The sequence below is a fragment of the Gossypium hirsutum genome, chromosome D01 (assembly GCF_007990345.1).
Source record: "Gossypium hirsutum isolate 1008001.06 chromosome D01, Gossypium_hirsutum_v2.1, whole genome shotgun sequence".
Lineage (NCBI taxonomy): Eukaryota > Viridiplantae > Streptophyta > Magnoliopsida > Malvales > Malvaceae > Gossypium > Gossypium hirsutum.
In genome coordinates, this window is record NC_053437.1 from 53,981,815 (window position 1) to 54,001,117 (window position 19,303).

Consider the following 19,303-nt stretch of genomic DNA (forward strand, 5'->3'; position numbering starts at 1 on the left):
ACCAATGGGACCTAAATATGCTAAGCGTTGGGATTCACAAAGAATTCTTTAAGAATTACTGCCCAAATTGTTGGTTATTCGTATGGTATCTATTCAAACTATATGAGTGTGATAAAAACATTAGATATATATATACTGCTAAATACTAAATACGAAATTGACTACATTATTTGTATATAGTTTAAAATTAAATAAATACATGCATCCGCTTCCGATCGTTGGTCCAATAGAAGCAACATATCTTCAAATTCAATAGGTAATCCTATGTGACTCAGGGCATGGTTCCACCTATTTCAATAACTTATTAGCATAATAATTTTATTTTAAATCAATTTAATAATGGTAATATATATTGAATTTTACCTTATTACGAGTGGGAATGTATACGGGTAGTCCACTCGAGGACGTAAAAATGGAAGGATATACGCTAAGCGTATCGTACTCTTTTCTCTTTAGTAGAATCTTCCGCCAGCTCTGCGAAATTATTTCGTAACTAGGTCATTTCGATCCGACCTCCGATAATCATCTCCGGTACCACACCCAAAAGTTCGTAATAGACGGTCCCCCAATTAGCAGACTGAACAAACCCGATGACTACCGATCCGTCCACGGGTAACCCAACTGTAATTGCACATCCTTTAGAATGATAATACACTCACCGCATGGAAGATGGAATGTGCGCGCCTTTGGTCTCCACCTCTCCACCAACGCATTTATGAGTTTCGGGTCCAGCTTATGCCCCAGCCTAAGTAGGCCACGTAGAAAAAATCAGCTTCCCTCAAGTATGTTTCGATCAACAGTGATGGAAGACCATGTAGATTACCAAAATGACATTGCAAAATTCGATTTTCCACCTATTTTGCATAAAAAAGTTATAAAAAATATTAAGTTCAATTATAACTATGAAATAAAAAAATTAAATTTTTTAAATTTAAAATTTATTCTTACCATTTGCAATTAATTGACGAAGATGTGCTTGTCATCAAGACGAATTAGAGACTCGACCATTGCTAAATTGAACACGAACAAATTTTTAATAAAAATACTATTCTTGGAATTACCAATAGAAAATAATAAAAAATATTAACTTAGATAAAAATAGAATTTAGGATAATAATTTGAGAGCTTTTTGAGAATTGTGAGAAATTTGAGAAATTAGAAGAGAATTTGTGAGAATTGTGTGTGAAAATTGTGTAGGGGGTTTTTAATTTTTTTTTTGGACCGTTGGGGGTCGAATGACTAGTTCAAATAGCCGTTGGAGTTTACCGTTGGAGCACGGGCAAAAGCGAGCCCACGTGGATGCTTTTTACAAAAACGCTTCCATGTAAGCGCGTTTTACCTGACATCAGTGATAAAAGCATTGAGCTGAACGCACTTTTCTACGTTTTCCCTGAAAACGACACTATCTCGGTGCGTTTTTGTGAAAATGGACCATTCTAGTCATTTTTGAAAAAAATCGACCCATTTCTGTAAATTTTTTTAAAAAATAGCTTTATCTGCACAATTGGTCGTGTGTAGAGGTGATCATGGGCCGGGTGGCCCGGCCCGACCCGATGGCTTGCCTGAAATATGGGAGGGTTCGGGTAAAAATGTAAGCCCGAAATATGGGTTTGGGCAAAAAAACGAGACCCGTTTAGAAAACAGGCTGGGCCTCGGGCAAAATTTTTTTGGCCCGGGTCCTGCCCGGCCCGAATATAATAAATATATATTAAAAAAATTATCATTTCCTTAATTCCTTTCCCCTACCCATTTCCCATTTCCCTTTTTCCATTTCCCTAACCCATAAAAATCCCTAAGCCTTTCCCTCCCCCCTTTTTTTCCCCAATTCCAAAATCCACCTCCATCTCCACTGATCGACCATTCCACCTCCGGTCCTCCACGGCTCCACCTATTTCCAGAATCAGCTCTTACAAGTACTCTAGCAGCGGGTATTCCTTCAACAGGAAAAAAAGTAATCGACAGCACTCAAGCTTGATCAAGAAGGGTACCTTTGCAAATGTATAAAGATCTGGCACTGTCTTCTCGAAATCGAAAGGTAAAGGAAGAGGAAAAATGAAGAGGTTAGAGCGCTGTTTCTACGTCTTCTACCTTTGAATTTCAAGGTGAGTTTGCTACTGTTAACAATGTTAAGTTGTTAACCCTAGTTTATGTCGAAGTAATTTTTTGCTTTTTGTTTTTTTTAGATTGATGAACTAATTGATATCTATTAAATGTCTAAGATGTTAACCCTTCTCAATTTCCTCTCATATTATTTTCTATCTCAATACTCAATACTGTTGATTATCATTGCTAATTACCGAGACTATGTTAACTGGTACCGAGTGAGTGAAACATACAGGTTTATGTCGATTATCCTGCATTCCCTCAAAAAATGAGTGAGAATTTCTGAACTAACTAATACTTTAATGCCATTGTCTAGAACCCATATTTTGTTACTTTTGTATGTTCCCTGCTTAAATGATTGATTATTTCATATTCAACTGTAATGTATTCATTCAACGAGTTATTATTGATTTAATATTAATATATTTTTCAATCTGTTTAAATATACGTTGGATGTAAATATTTTAAGAAAAAATAGAAACATGGAGAGAAATACATATTACATTAGCATTTTCTTGTTTGACTTGGTGGATCTTAATCTATTATAATTATGTCCCCTGAAATGTTAAAAAGAGTGTTGAAATAAAAGTTTTGTTTGCTTTAGAGAAAAACCTTTCTATTTTTCATGTATGTAGATGGTTTTCCAGAAGCAAAGGGATGGAAATCATGGTGTATCTTTAAGAATTTTTTTAGGACCTTTTTTTGTGATTTTGTGATTTTATGATTGGGGACTCCTTTGGTTAACAAGATCTTTGATTTGTGATGTTTCACATTGATAAAAATAAAAGAGGGGGATTTCAATGTTTAAAAAGGTCAAAAGTTGAGGGATGCAATGTGTTTGGCCCATGATTTAACATCACATTACTAGACTGTTGATTCTCACACCACCTTATTAACACGGTTCATAAAGGAACACATTTGACTTTACAGTTACTTTTCTCATTTCCATTTTCAAGTCAGCTTGCTTTCATGGCTGCTTCTTTGTTTGATTTGATTCCTTACCATTCCATACTCCTTTTTTTTTTCTTTTCATCCTCACTGATGATTGATTAGGATAGCATTAGTTATACCCTCAATTACTTCAAGATTTCAATGCTAATGGATTAATACAGACTTCTAACTTAATTTTATCTCAGATATATTGCTTAAAATCTTAAAACCCTTTTGCAACTTGTTAGCTATACATCCCAACACTTTTCGCAGGTAAGAAATATGTAATTCCAACTCAGTATAACACTGTTATTGATTGTCTTTGTAATTTGTTCATTTAATCTCATCTTTTTTTGTTTTTGCTTTGTTTTATTACAGAAACAAGCGACATTGAAATCGATTTGGCTTACCTTAGCTTCCTTTCTCGTAAGCTTTCATTTACATTTTCTTTTTAGAATTTAATTTAATTTAATTTAATTTAATTTAATTTGATTTGATTTGATTTTCTTTTACTTTGTACAACATTTTCTTTTATTAAGATGTAGTTTGAATTTTATTCAAGGTAAAGAAGTCTGTCTATGTATTCTTAGCAGATGAATGATCATAAAAACATTTGTTTTCTAATTAAAATTGATTGATTTATTTTTTATAGAGCACGTACTTTGCATTTAATTGCAGTTTGGATGAAATTGGCCCTAAAAAGGAGCTGTTAAACTTTAAATATCAAATTAAAATAATCATTTTAAGTACCAGCTTTTATTAAAAAATGTCCATCATATATTTTTATATTATTTCTCAAATTTAATATTTAACGTGATTGAATTTTAGACATTCTTCTAAAATAAGATTATTTTATCGAGAATTAATATATTATTTATACTTAAGTTCCATAATAGAACTATGGATATTTTGGTTAATGTATGGAACTATGGATATTTTGGTTGGTTGATTATATTTTGTAATTTTTTTATACAATTTTGGTGTTTACTAAAAAAGAGGGCTGGGCCGACCCTGGACAAAATTTCAGGCTCATATTTTGGGCTGGGCCAGGCCCGAGCCTAGGAAGCGGGCCAAAATTTTTTTGGACGCAGCCCGCCCATGAGCACCTCTAGTCGTGTGTGTACCATTTGTGCAAGGATTTGTTATCTTGCACCTCTCTAATTTTAAACCTAAGACTCCTGCAAATATATAATTTCAAATCTACAGCCTCTCATATAGAAATTCTGATATCATCATATAATGATAATTTACATTAATTACTTAAAATAAAATTATTAAAAAATAATTAATGTTAATATTCATGTGGAGTGTTGTTGGTTAATTAAGTTAAAAGAAAGGGCAGACCCAATAGAAAGAAGCAATCAGAAGGTGGGGTTGATTTTGTTAGCCCATGTTTGTTTATTGGGCCAAAGACTACCAGAGGGTTTTACTTGTTGATGGCATCCCAACTAACTCATCATCCTACCTCTATTCATTGTTCGCCTGTTTATTGCAATCAAAAACCTCTAAATACATGTAAGATGATTATTCAACCAAGATTATCTTTCCCTGTGAAAATCAAAGGCATATTCGTCCCCCTAGATTGGCATCTATCATTCAATTCTGCTTAACCAATCACATATTTTACTTTATGCTAACGCCCTTTCCCAAGCAAAAGCAGCAGAGCAGAGCATAAAGGGTGGTTGGAGGGACACCATAGGTTTCATCGAGAAGCTAACTGCAATATTATAATAATATATGCTTTTTTTTTTTTGCAGACACGAGATGCTAAAATAAGCTTTGTGAGGCAGGGGGTCCGCTATTACTAGAATAAATTGAACCATAGAACATAATTTTAATTGGTTTAATAATAAATGTAATCCACAAATTTATAAAATTTATCAATTTAATCTTAATTTCATAAATTCATCTCACCATATTTGTGTAATTGCGTAAATATTGATGTTAAATTTATTAAGTATTTTAGAATTAAAGTCAATATAAAAAAATATATGTAAATATTAAAAGTTAAATTTATTATCATACTAATTAAAATTATATATAATTAATGAAAGGCCGTGATTAATTATTACTTTTAAATTTAATAAAGATTAAATTTAATGATCAATTTACTTATTTTAAAAATTAAAGAACTGAAAAGGACTAGATTTGTACCTACCTAGCATGCTCCATGTCTGAAGCAGTGTCGCTCTCTCTCTCTAAAGTCTAAATCAGTCTTTTTGAGTTTTAACTTATTATTTATGAAAATAAGCCGCATCATTTAAAAAAACAAAGAAAGGAAAATAAGCGGAAAAGTGGCCTCCCGCTGCCCCGCATCTCATCTCATACCTTGTGAATTTTTTTATTATTAGTAAACCTGCGGGATTGCTGCCTCAACTACAAGTCTACAACCCCATTTTCTTAGTTTTCTCTTAGCTTTTTTTTCTTAAATACACTCCACATTTGGATCATGTATGCTATGGTTTTTTTATTGATATAAAACATAAACATAATACAAATGATTAAAAATTAAAATTTTAAATTTTAAATTTAAATATAATGTTAATAAATTTCATTTTATTTTTCTACTGACCTAAGAATATTAATTATAAATTTATCCTTTTATTTTATAAAAAAAATTCATAATCTAATCTACTAAAACTTAGGCCAATTAGATAATATTGTTAATCATTATCGACCTATAGATAAGTAATTTAATAATTTATATGCAAACAGCTAATAGAAGTTAGCAGTCATATGTAATAAATTAGCAAAAATCAAATTTACATAACATGGACGGTGCCAAGAGGACTAGTAAGTGCCCAGACTCTCTTAAAATAAAAAAAAATTATTATTTCAATCCCTTAAAAATTTTAAAATTATAAATTATTTTAATTGTAAAAATACATTTAAGAAAAAAAGCGTATGCGATTTAAAATTTTAGAATTTAATTTTGACATCTGAGAAATAAAATATAGAGAGGAATATCTCAAATTTGGAGAAAATAGTATAGGTATAAAAGAAAGGGTTTTTGTTCGATGGACTGTGATAAAAATGAGAAGGCCCACCAAAAGTAAAATTAAACTCGTACAGTACTAGCTACTACTTTACTAATCCGTGAATACCGACAAAAAGCATATGCCGCCAAGCCAAAGGGCCCCTCGGTTACCAAATGGACTAACTCTAGTTGAACCTATACCTTACGCTGGTTAATATTTACCCGTCGCGATCAATCCACGTTTCCATCTCTCAACGGTCCAGATCCCTCTCCTTTCTATATAAAAACTCCTCTCTCTCCGTTCAAACCCTATACCTACTCATTGAAGCAGAAAATATCACAAATCTTCTTCTCCTTCTCAGAAATCTTAGTATCATCACTATGGCCTCAAATCCCAAGGTCTTCTTTGACATGACGATCGGTGGTCAGCCCGCTGGTCGGATTGTGATGGAGCTTTTCGCAGATTGCACTCCTCGCACTGCGGAGAACTTCCGTGCCCTCTGTACTGGCGAGAAAGGCGTCGGCCGCAGCGGTAAGCCCCTCCACTACAAAAGCTCTTCTTTCCATCGTGTGATCCCTAACTTTATGTGCCAAGGAGGTGACTTCACCGCCGGAAACGGTACCGGAGGTGAATCCATCTACGGATCAAAGTTCGCTGACGAGAACTTCATCAAGAAGCACACTGGTCCCGGTATTCTCTCAATGGCTAACGCTGGACCGGGAACTAACGGATCTCAGTTCTTCATTTGCACGGCTAAGACTGAGTGGCTCGACGGAAAGCACGTTGTGTTTGGACAAGTTGTTGAAGGCATGGATGTGGTGAAAGCCATTGAGAAAGTTGGGTCTAGCAGTGGAAGAACTTCCAAGCCCGTTGTTGTCGCTGACTGCGGACAGCTCTCTTAGAGAAGAAAAAGAGAACTATGTGTTAAGCTGGGATGTTGTCTAATGTCTAGAATATTTAATGTCTGTCATTTAGACTCTTTTATGGTGCTGTTTTTATCGTCACTGGGTTTGGTGGTTTTCAAGAACTTGCTTTATGTAGTTTTTATGATTAACTACCATTAAATAAGATACTCTTTTTCATCATCATAATAATCTCTGTCTACCTGTGTTTTTAATTTTTGGCAATGGCTTCTTCTCGGCAGTAGAAACCTCACCCACTGGCCGCTCCGTGCGGTGTAATCAAAAGCATTGGTATTTAGTCATCGGTGGTGTAAATTGTTTAGACCTAGTCAATTGTGGAAATGGATTTTTAAAATAAAGATATTTTTGCAGATAAACTTAAGAAGATGAAGACAAAATATCCAAATAATCTCATGGGTTGTTTTGAATAATTATGGTTACATAGACACTTGTGAAGGAGATGGGGTCCTTGGAGATTGATCCACAGCCTCAGCTGTAAGGCAAAAAATCAAAGCAGGTGATACGTGGAGAGAGACAAGGTTATTTGTTTTGTGATGGAAATAGAGCCTCGTTTCAGATGTGGCGTCCCACCACCGCTTGGCCTTGGGGTTCTTCGATTTTTCCCGAGGTGTGGATGTTGGTCGGACTAATGTGCTTGACTCAAGGTGGGTTTGATAGGTAGTTTACTTTTTGTCTTATGCTACAGTATCGTTATAGTATCTAATTTTACCGCCACCACTGTTTTTACACTAACTGCAGGTAAACGCACCGCCTATTCAAATTCACCATCAATAATAAATTTAAATACTAATGTATGGTCGTAATTGTATTTTTAAATTTTTTTACTATTAACCATTGTTCTTTTTTTCATTTTTGAGTTTTTTTATCAATTTTTGTTTTTTTAATCTATTTTGTCTAATAAATTTAATGAATAAATTCAAGGTTTTAATACTTGTTTTCTTTTAATTTTTTATATATTTGTTTATTGAGAAATTTTTTTAAAGAGTTAATTTTTTTAGATAATTACGCTTATTTTCTTTAAATTAAGAGTTTTTTAATTTAATGTATTATTTACTTATTTTATTATTTTTCACGCTCAATTATCTTATTGAATTATCTAAATAATAAATTATATATCTTTAAAAATATTCTACATATGAAATTTTATATTATCCCTGTTAATTTTTAATGATATTTTTATTAAATCTGTTGGAAAAAATAAATTAAAAAAAAACCAAGTTTGATAGTCAAAAAATACTTAAAAATACAATTAGAATTATTTTGACAAAATATACAAACATTAATGGTCAATTTTATCATTGAATTTAAATAAAAAAAAGGATAAATTTTCTTAGACTTTGTTGTACATGTTTGGTACGGTGCGCCTCAAGTCAAAGGGTAATAGCTAGTTAAAATTAGTAATTTTTTTAAAAGATGTAACAATAAATAAAAATTCATATCGAATGCAGTAAGAAAAACTTTCTAATTTCTCTAGAATCTTATATTAGAAGCCTTGGGAGTGGTCTTACCAATTTAATTTGTTCTACCTTTTTATTGGAATTGGTTGTTGTAAGAATTTTATAGCTAATTTTTCCACGTCTAATCTCATAAAAATAATTATTTTGGAACTTTCACACATACAAACAAAATTAAATATTACTCATTTTGATCTTATTCATTTTTTATTTGCTTTGTGGTTTTACAAATTTAAAAAATTCAAAATTTTAAAACCGAAATTTACTCAAACATTCAATTAATCTAGTAACTAGAGTTACAGAAAAAAAAGAGATAAGTTTAGTAAAAAATTTAAGATACCTTGTATTATAAATTAAAAAAAAATTCAAATTTCAAAAAAATTGAAACTAATCAAAGAACCAGATAATATAATAGAACATTTTACTCTTTTCTCTTGCCCTCTTCTTTCTTAATTTATTCTCTCTTTCCTTTTTTTATAGTTATCAAAAAAATCATGTAGATAGGCAGTTGATAGTAGAAGTTTTTAGAATTATCAAAGAATGAAAGCAGTGTTACACGCGTAGATTTTGTTTCTCGAAAACTTGAGTAGCAATAATTGGTCTAATAGTGGAAACCAAATTTTGCATTGAGATGTATTTTGCTAGGACTTTTCGGTTTTGAGAAAAAAATAAAACAAAATAAAATTTGTAAAGCAATTTCTAGATAAAACGATATGAACTTGTTGATATGTTTGAATGTGTTCATTAATGGTGGAAAACAAATGGAATTTAGTTTGAAAATTTTAACATATTTTATATAATAAAAAATTTGCTTAAAAATTTTTTAGTTTTAATTTCAAGAATTTTCTAGATTTATACATATTTAGATATTTTTATTTTTTTAAAATAAAAATTCTAATTATTTTTTATAGATTTTTAAAATAATTTTTAGTCTAAGATTTTTTTAAAATTCTTTTACCATTATTGTTAAGAATATTTTTAAAATGTCAAAATAATTTTTTAACTTTTAACTTTGGACCAAATTATCTATTAACCCTTTGACTTAAGGTGCAACACTTTTTTTTAACGGAAGTAGACAATCGAGTGACAAAAATATAACAGTTTGATAATGTTAATGACTATTATGTAACTTTAGAAAGTTGGGTGATAAAAATATATTTTTAAACAAACTTTAAGGATAGCTGGGTGTAGTTTACCCTTAAATACAATTTAAAAAATTTATAAAAAAATATTAAAAATTGATAAAATTGATTTTAATCAATTTTTTAGTTTGGCTCAACTGATCTGTACCGATTAGTGGATTAATTAGTTTAAGGTAATGATGCTTGAATTGGATCAAATTGGGAATTGATTAAGATATTGATCCAGAGAATGTCATTAGATTGGTTAACTCAAAAACTAGTACAGGTTGGTTGAATCGAATAAAAATTAGTTGAATTGATTTAATACTTTCTTTTTTGAAATTTTAATGATAATATTTAAACAAACAGGATTGATCAATTGAACCGATCGATTTACCAACAATAGTCTAGCTAATTAGATTGTATCTTGATGGATTCTCAAGATTCAATTGATTGATTCAGTTGAATTATGAAAACTATGGTTTAGTTATCTTCCTCAAGAGGATTCTTCATTCTTTCTTTGTTCCCATGTTTTACTTTTTGTTGATATTTTATATTACTAAAATCGATATCACTATGAGGAAAGAGTGTTTTCTAGAATGGTGATATTTTTTAATAAATGAGATATATTTTATTTAAAATTTGACTTTTGTTGTAAATTTTCACTAGTTGGTTTTATTGAGTTAAATTCAGTCAATCACTTTATAATAGTGAGTTATGTGCATTTATTTTGTTGATGAAATAAATAAAAATAGAGTAAATTATGTAAATAATTAGTTAATTGTTAGCGTGTTTTTGTTTTGATTATTTATATTCAAGATTTTTATTTTAGTTATTAATATTATCGAAATTTAATATTTTTATCACTCATCTCTTAAATCATTAGCTAAATGTTGACTTAGTGTTTTTTATTGGCATATATCAATTTTAGCCTTTTATTGTTTATAGATTCTATCAAATTGGTACTAATTTTAAAAAAATCAAGAATTTAACCTCAACTTCACACATTCTACCAATTTAATCTTGATTCTTAAGAATTAAAAAAAATTAAAAACTTTAAAAATAAAAAAAATTACTTAAAAATTTATTTATTTTTGATAAAAATGCATACAAAATTATAAATAAAAACCCGGTTTCCCTTTTCTAGCATAAAATTATTTATAATAATTTTATAAATAAAATAATTTCCTTCAAAAATCTACAAACAAAACCTAAACCAAATTCAAACTCTTTTTTTTAGTTTTATTTTATAAATAATAATTTGTATATTATAAGTTTGGTCTTGTTCCTTAATCCTCGCTAAATTTGTTGAGCGCTAAGTACCGCCTTTGCCCACAATCAATTGTACCAATAACGATTACTTTAAACTCCCTGATTTAACATCCTCCATCATCATGCCATCGAATTAGGAATCGATAGTGGAGCTGCAGGCATGACCTTCTATCTATTGGGTCTCCAAGTCCTCATCATCACCTATATATATCCCTAATCATGTTCATCGTTAATCACAACCTCAAACACAAAATGTTAAATTTAGTTATTTAATGGAGGAATGACCAAAATATTAAATTTTAATAACATTATTGATTAAAATAGAAAATTTTAAACCTGGATCGCCAAAACAAAAATATGCTAATAGTTAGATGACTATTTATATAACTTACTCATAAAAATAATATAAAATATAATTAATAATGATTTGTACCTATTATGCAAGTGGAATAAATAAAGTTAATATAAAAGAAAATTTTAATTAATAATTTTTTTTTGAAAAAGTTAATAATTTGTGAGGAAGTAATAAAAATGTAAACAAGTATTGAAATAAAAATATAGGTAAAAAAAGTAGGGAGTAGTTAGTTTTATTATTTTAAAAAAATCAATTTAAAATTGTTATATAATTGTAAGAGAATAAAAATGACCCAATCCGGGGTCCGATTCAACATAATAAAAGGAAACCCTTAACCTCAAAGTGTGGAGGGCTCCTTTTTGTCTATTTTTTCGATTCATTTCTGACTCGTTCCCCACCTCCGCAAAGCTGCTTCCTTTCCCTTGTAAGAACCTCTGTAAGTTCCCCTTTTTTTTCCTCTTCTTGTTTTATAATTTCAACTATGTTTGTATTATTGTTTTTGTTTTTCCTCTTTTTCTTTCATTTTTTTTTTCAATTATTATTGTTATAAGAATGACCCAGAAGAATATTGAGAAATCTAGTTCATATTAAGTAATGATTTTCCATAATTTTCTTGAATTTATTAGAAAAATGGAACTTTTTTAGTTGCAAAGATCGCAGTTTGGGGATAGGGTTAGAAATTATAGATTTTGGTATTGGGACTTTTCTCATTAACCAACTGGTTAAATCTAGATGATAGAATTGTTATCTTTGCGATGGATATGATGCGTATGATCTGGTATTTTTGTTTCTTATGTGTGTATGTACTTCTGTCTTGTATCTCTTTTTCATTAATGTTCTTTTTCCCCTCTGGATAAATTTGTTACTTCTATATATTACTGACATCTTTATCCTTCTTGTTACTAATTTTCACAACGTTTTTAATCTACATGTAGTTTAAATTGGATATAGTAAGTTGCATTCTAAGTTATTTGGGGAATGAGATTGGATACTCTTCCCATTGTTTATCCAAAAATTTTGGGTAAAAGTTTATACTAAATTTCAAAAAATATTGGTTGATAGAGCTGTTCATGCTGCTGCTGGCCGATTTTTGCCTTCTGATTCTGGTTCTAAAGAACACATGAACCCCATGCTAGTTAGGGATGATTTGTCTCATGCTATGCATGAGTTCCTTCTAGTTGCCATGGGTGACATAACTAAATCAGCTCTTGATGTTGGTCGCTCTGGTTGGGACAATGTTGGTGGTCTTAATAACATTCGGGATTCTAAATTTCCTATGATTATTTTTAATCAATATTTGGATTAGCTTCTAATGTAATCCAGAATTTGAACTTATTTGTATCTATTGTCCCCAGCGTGCTTATCTTTTTTATTCATGTGAAGAGAGTATGATAAATAAACCTGTACCTTTTGTACTGTTAATATTTTATTCCAAAGGCATTGTAATACTTTCTTTTGATAGATTTAGTTTGGTTTGTAAAAAGATGTATGACAGTTTAGGTTCCCAGGTAGAATCTTGGTACGAGCTGATTTTAATGTTGTTATACTCTCTCAATATTGTTCCAGGTTCGAGATATTTTCTCTAAAGTAGCAGCTACTGCACCTTGCCTCCTCTTTTTTGATGAATTTGATTCCATTGCCCCTAAAAGAGGACATGACAACACTGGAGTAACTAATCGAGTTGTCAAACAAGTTAGTATCTTTTTTCTTGCTGCATTTTATTATTTTGTCTTAACTTTTGATGACTTTCTCATTGTTATTTTGCTTTCAAATAGTTCCTAACTGAATTAGATGGTGTTGAAGTTTTGACTGTTGTATTTGTGTTTGCTGCAACAAGGTTAGTTCTCATGGAATCTAATTGTATTATTTTACTAGTATCTATTCTTAATCTTCGGTTAATCCCCATAATGTTGAGTTTGGTTCATTATTATCTTCATGTGATCGATTTTGACATGAGATGCATACCCAAACAAGATAGCTTTTCAAGTAGCACAAAATTTTAACCACATGTATCAGCTTTATTATCAGGATTAATTGATCAATGTTGGATTTTGATGTACATCTGTCACTGATTTACTCAAAAATTTAAATTTTTTTGTATATTTGAAGAAATAACTTGTATATTACAGTTGTATTCCTTTACATTCAATCAAACGATTGAATTACTGATTACAACTCTATTCTATTAGAGCGAATTACTGATTACAACTCTATTCTGCAACAAGGTTAGTTCTCATGGAATCCAATTGTATTATTTTGCTAGTATCTATTCTTAATCTTCAGTTAATCCCCATAATGTTGAGTTTGGTTCATTATTATCTTCATGTGATCGATTTTGACATGAGATGCATACCCAAATAAGATAGCTTTTCAAGTAGCAAAAAATTTTAACCACATGTGTCTGCTTTATTATCAAGATTAAGTGATCAATGTTGGATTTTTATGTACATCTGTCACTGATTTACTAAAAAATTTAAATTTTTTTTGTATATTTGAAGAAATAACTAGTATATTACAGTTGTATTTCATTACATTCAATCAAACAATTGAATTAATGATTACAACTCTATTCTATTATAGCTTTATTCCATTCCAGTAAACCAAACATACCGTTAGAGAATGAATCCACACATTCTATTACAGTTTTATTTCATTCCAGTGAACCAAACATGCCATTAGAGAATGAAGCCACGCACCCCATCCCCTTTTTACCAACTGTTGATCCAATATATCATCAATGGTGAGATGGGCGTGGATCAAACACGCGACCTTCAGATCTTTAGTCTAATGCTTAGAATGAACCCGCCAAAGAGTTTGTGTTCTCTGTGATGTTAAGGTCGTTATCATCGTCTCTTCAATACTGGCAAAATATTTAGGTTCTTTATTTCCGGTTCAAATTGAAACCTGCAACTAGGCGCCCCAAACTTTGCATGTTTGGTTTTGCATCAAGAACTTTTGCCTCCGTTTAAAAAATTCAACTTCAGCCAAAAGGGTCAATTTTTTATCTTCCAAAACCTGCCATCTCTTCCTTATAGCCTCTATTTCCTTGAGCAAGTCGTCGAAGCCTTGCGTAAGGCTGTGGTGCTTGAACCTATTCCTTTGGTCCTCGTATATGGGGTATAGAGAATACTCTACAGAAGCAGCAACGCATTTAATCTTCTTTATGTTTCAGAACACAGGGATGAGATTAAGAGACCCACAAATATGGATATGAAAAAGAGACAAGGGTATTTGACAAGAAATAAAGAGATGAGGGTAAGAAATAATAAAATGAAAGAAAAAGTGTTGAAAGAAAGAGGAAGGTTCTGGCTTTCCTGTTTACTCTGTGAAAACTCTGACCAAGACAGAGGCTGGGTAAAACAAAAAAAAAGGGATTTTTAGGGAGTAGAGACAATGATGAAGATGAATTTTGGGGGGGGGGATTTGCAGATGGGTATTTGTGGTAAATATGCTTTTGATTGGTTTGAGAAAGTTGGATGGAGCACATTGAAAGACACGTATATTATCATCCCCCTATTTATTCTTTTTGGTTGATCTTCTACATAAAAACTTTGGTCCAACAAAGTTGATTTGGTTCATTTAAGAAAGAGGGTGATGTGTGGACTGAGTTTTGGAGAGTGGATGCGTGGAGTTTTCCCCATGTTTCTTTTTAGTCGAGGAGCAGCGGTGCCCAGTGGTGATGGGGAGATGTCGAGAGGAAGCGAGTAGCACCGATAGAAGATACATGCACCAATTACAAATTCACGGTTTTATGGTTTTCTACTTCTAATCGCTTTTAAGCTCCCAAATATCTATTTATTCTCTAACCTAATTTATTTATTTCCTTTTAGAATTTGATTGTTTACTTTGAGAAGTTAAGTTATATTCTGGGGAGCATTTGATTTTAGGGATTTCAATTTGGAATTTCTTTATCTGTGATGGTTGTGGTATATTTATTGACTCTAATGAAAGAGCTTTGTCTCTGGCCCATGTTTACAAAATCAAAGCTACATGCCTGTTGTTGTTTCTCCTTCTCAAAACATATTCCTGCAAATGGCTGGAGCACATACGTGGACTCAACTTGGTGGTGGTGGTTTTTATATGGGATAGTAGGTATGCCTTAAGGTAACTAAATATAATTTTTAGATGTTAATTGTTATGTTTGCATGATCTTTATCCACAATGGACCTAGCAAATGACAAATCCAATTTAATTTACATGTTTTGCTGCATGACTAAGCACGATCTCAAAGTGTGGAGATGGCTATGTCTAGTATCAGGTTTGGTTACTACCAAGTTGAAAAAGAATCGCTGAAAAATTAGTACAAGTTTACTTTTAGTTTCTGAAGGACTTGGAGGTCTGTTGTTAACTGTCAACATAATTTAGTTGTTAATGGCTTGTAAATAATTCACCACCAGGGCTTATATTATGTTTACATACAACACAATTAAAAGACACTAGCTCGTGACATGTTTTACTTTGAAGTTAACTGTTTAATGCTAGTTTCAAAGTTGTTAATCTATATTCAAGAGAGTTATTTTCTTATTGATGAAATAAATAGAATTTATACTTAACCTATGATATTTGGATCTGTCTCTAATGAGTACTCCCTTCGACGAGTTGAACTTTATATAGTATAGGTTGTTCAAGAAACAAGAACAAAAGGGATTTGCTTCTTCTTATTGTTTTGATGAGATATCCATATCTCCAAATAAGTGTTACTAACCATGGTAACCTTTTGGCCGTTTGTTTAGCAGTTTTTGTTAATGGTATGTTTTTATAAACATGGACATTTTGCCTTTTAGCAGAGGCATTTACACATGCAGATCTTTGCAGCCTTTTGATATAAAGTTACTTTTTGAAGATATATTATTTTCGCATAACCTTTACTAGGATGGCGTGTAGGATTAGTGATAACTGGTTTGTTTTGTTTAAAAAATAGCTTATAGTTTATATATGATTTTTTTATACGAAATTGGTTTTTGTATATGCTAACATTTTGTAGGTAAGATCAAACTAAATCACCTATAGTAGATGTTATCCTCTCTACTTATCTCCCCTTTACTAAAGTTCAGGTTATGTATTACTGCATACGGTAGATCCTGGTTGCTTGAACTTTGCAATATATGAAGACTTGTTTACTCAGTTGTCACACCTGAACTTCTTCCTTTGTCATCTCCTTTGATTTTTTTCCCCTATGTGGTATTTCATCACCAAGTATACTGTTCAACCTAACATTTTATTGCCTTTGCATTTCTAAGCTATATAAAGCTTCCATGCTAGTTTGCATGTTATTCATAGAATTAGATTGAGAACAGGTTCATCGTATGAAATTACAACATGAATGTTATTTAATTAGATATTTGTATGCTTTCCGCCTTCTTTTATTTTTGTTGATGTTTTTAATAGTTCGCTTGACACTCATATCGCGACCTTCGATGTCCAACACAGTTAGCGAGAGCAAAGCTCCTAGCTGTCATATTAAGGCTTACAGGTAAATAGCCACAACTTCCAAATAGTTAGTGAGAGCAAAGCTCCCAACTGTCATATTTAGGCTCACAGGTGAAGAGTCGCAATCTCTAACACAGGTTGCGAGTGCAAAACTCCCAGCTGTCATCAGGGCTCGCATGTGAAAAATCATAGCCACAACACAGTTAGCGAGAGTTAAAAGCTCATAGCTGTCATACTAGGTCTCGTAAGTGAAAAACGCAGCCCTTAAAATAACTCGTGAATTAACATTTCCTGTTGATCATTTCCAAATATTTGCCTAAGTATAGAACAACTCACGGACCTACTTCCTTGCAGATATTCTAAAGGCTCGCCAGTTTAATATCGCGACCTCCAAAACAGCTCGCGGACCTATGTTCTCGGCTTATATTATAGAGGTTAGCTGATTTAAAATTGCAACCTTCAATTATTTAAGTTGGCTGATTTAAGATCACAGCCTCCAAACAGCTCGCTGATTTAAGATCGAAACTAATATTGAATAATTTTCAATTAGTCCGCTAATTTACAAATTTTTCTTATGAAATACAGTTCACAGTATTCTGCATCACAATTCTTGACTCTTGTTCCACATTATCAGAAAACAAAATTTGTTCAATAAAGTTTCAAGTTAAAAACTTATATAGAAAGCCCTAAATTAAATATGCTATAAGTGTAAGTTTGTTTCAGAAGAGTCACTTTATAACCCTTTTTCAACAACATGGGGGGGCAAATTGTTAAATAATTATAAGAGAATAAAAACGACCCAACTTGGGGTCTGACTCGATATAATAAAAGGAAATCTTAAACCCTAAAGTGTGGGAGGCTTCTTCTTCCTGTTTGTTTTCTGGTTCTCTACTCCTGGAGAACGAAGCCACGCACCCAATCCCCTTTTCACTAACTGTTGATCCAATGCATCAACAAAAATATAAAAGTATTGTTTATTAAAATCAAGAGATTAAAATACCCTCACCTTATTTTGTTGTTATAATTTTAGTTTAAACTTTTGAGTAATTTTAAAAGAGAATACTTTATATATTTTGAGTAATCCTTTTTGATACACAACTTACTTTTAGACATAACACTTCCCCAACTTTTAAGTTGAAAGGAAGGTGAAGCTAATAAAAATTTTCGGGTTTATGATAGTAATTTCATTATTTTAATAATTTATATTTTTATAATTTTTAAAGGATTGAATCAAAATTTTATCATTTTTAGGAGGCCAAAATACAATTTTATCAATACTAATTTAAAATTTTATGACCAAAATGAAAAAAATTTCATTTTAGGAGGCCGGACTCCTACCAGCTTCTCTAATTTCGCCACTAATTGAAAGAAAAATATACTTAATTAGGCTTGAACCCACGTCATATGTAATCTTGGCGTTGGGGTATTATTGGTAACTCCATTTATAGGCATGCAAGCAAAATCTCTAAATTATGATTACCTATCAAAAGCCTAAATTTCACCCTTTTCTTTCTCCAAACCCCTTTCACCGCCTTAAAACTGCTAAAACAAGTTTGCTTCCTTTTCAGTTTATTAAAGGCCCAGCTTTTTATTTTGGTGACCTATTTAATTACTGAAGGAGGTTATTCCTTTTTGGTGGTTTTCTTTAACAACAATATACAAAAAAGTTATAATTTATATTTAGAATACATATTTATATTTAAATTAATTTACAATAAATAATGAAATGAATGATTTGAAATTAATCAATATTAATACATTAAATATGTATTATATTAAAATAAAAAAATAGTTTAAATTATAATTAAAATAAAATTTAAACACATGAATACATCAAATTAAGATTACTAAATAAATATAATTATTTATCATGGTTTTGTTATCAATCCTAAATTAGTGCCGAGTTAATTTGTGACAACATTTCAACTAATTAATATATAATGTCGAAACTGTTTTTTGAAAACAAAAATTTAGTTGTCGACTTTTTTTTTAAAAATAAAACTGGAGTCGCCACCGATCCTTTATTAAGGTGTGACCGGCCCACCTTAAAAAACTATTTTGGCCTGCGAATTTTGAAAACAGGTTCGGGAGTCAGTTACGCACGAGGAAGGGTTTTAGTCCACTCCATTGCAACTCCTGGGAGATAGGACCGATTATTTCTGTCTGCTCCACTGCAACTTCAGGGAGATAAGACTTGTATCTTCGATCTACTTCACCACCAGTATGGGAAGACAAGATCTGCTTTCTTCGATCTACTTCACGCCAATACATGAAGACAAGATCTGCTTTCTTCGATCAATTCTACTGCCGACCGGGGAGATAGAATTACTGGCTTCAATATACTCCATTGCAACCTCAGGGAGGTAAAATCTGCCATCTTTGATCTGCTCCATTACTGCTTAGGGAGATAAGATCTGTAATCTTCAATCTATTTCGCCACCAGTATGGAAAGATAAAATCTGTATATTCGATCCACTTTGCTACCGATATAGGAAGACAGGACCTACTATCTTTGATCTGTTTCACACCGGTACATGAAAACAAGATCTGCTTTCTTTGATTTGCTTCGCCACGAATATGGGTAGGCAAGATCTGGTATCTCTGATCTACTTCACGCCAATACATGAAGACAATATCTGCTTTCTTTGATCTGCTCCGCCACCAGTATGGGTAGGCAAGATCTAGTATCTCTGATCTACTTCACGCCAATACATGAAGACAAGATTTGCTTTCTTTG

General features: G+C 31.6%; 1 protein-coding gene and 2 long non-coding RNA genes across 5 annotated transcripts; all 3 read left to right on the forward strand.

The window, feature by feature from the left end:
• The first annotated feature begins 1,734 nt into the window (after nucleotides 1-1,734).
• LOC107921169 (uncharacterized) lies at nucleotides 1,735-3,682 on the forward strand. Its single transcript, XR_001690958.2, has 3 exons — nucleotides 1,735-2,102; nucleotides 3,240-3,306; nucleotides 3,412-3,682. It is a non-coding gene; the product is annotated as an uncharacterized lncRNA (long non-coding RNA).
• Nucleotides 3,683-6,035: 2,353 nt separating this feature from the next.
• Nucleotides 6,036-7,096, forward strand: LOC107922329 (peptidyl-prolyl cis-trans isomerase). The gene has a single exon (XM_016852317.2). The coding sequence runs from the start codon at nucleotides 6,392-6,394 to the stop codon at nucleotides 6,911-6,913; it is 522 nt and encodes a 173-aa protein (XP_016707806.1). The 5' UTR covers nucleotides 6,036-6,391; the 3' UTR covers nucleotides 6,914-7,096.
• Nucleotides 7,097-11,455: 4,359 nt separating this feature from the next.
• On the forward strand, nucleotides 11,456-18,798 carry LOC121213948 (uncharacterized). Of its 3 annotated transcripts, none has more exons than XR_005909525.1 (4): nucleotides 11,456-11,572; nucleotides 12,703-16,810; nucleotides 16,921-17,000; nucleotides 18,649-18,798. It is a non-coding gene; the product is annotated as an uncharacterized lncRNA (long non-coding RNA). The 3 variants fall into 3 exon arrangements; XR_005909524.1 differs by lacking the exon at nucleotides 18,649-18,798 and having other exon boundaries at nucleotides 12,703-12,828; nucleotides 12,912-16,810; nucleotides 16,921-17,173; XR_005909523.1 differs by lacking the exon at nucleotides 18,649-18,798 and having other exon boundaries at nucleotides 16,921-17,173.
• Nucleotides 18,799-19,303: the final 505 nt, after the last annotated feature.

Bases quoted from the DNA above. Each gene is read 5' to 3' on its own strand.
- LOC107922329 (XM_016852317.2), top strand. From the start codon at position 6,392: ATGGCCTCAAATCCCAAGGTCTTCTTTGACATGACGATCGGTGGTCAG.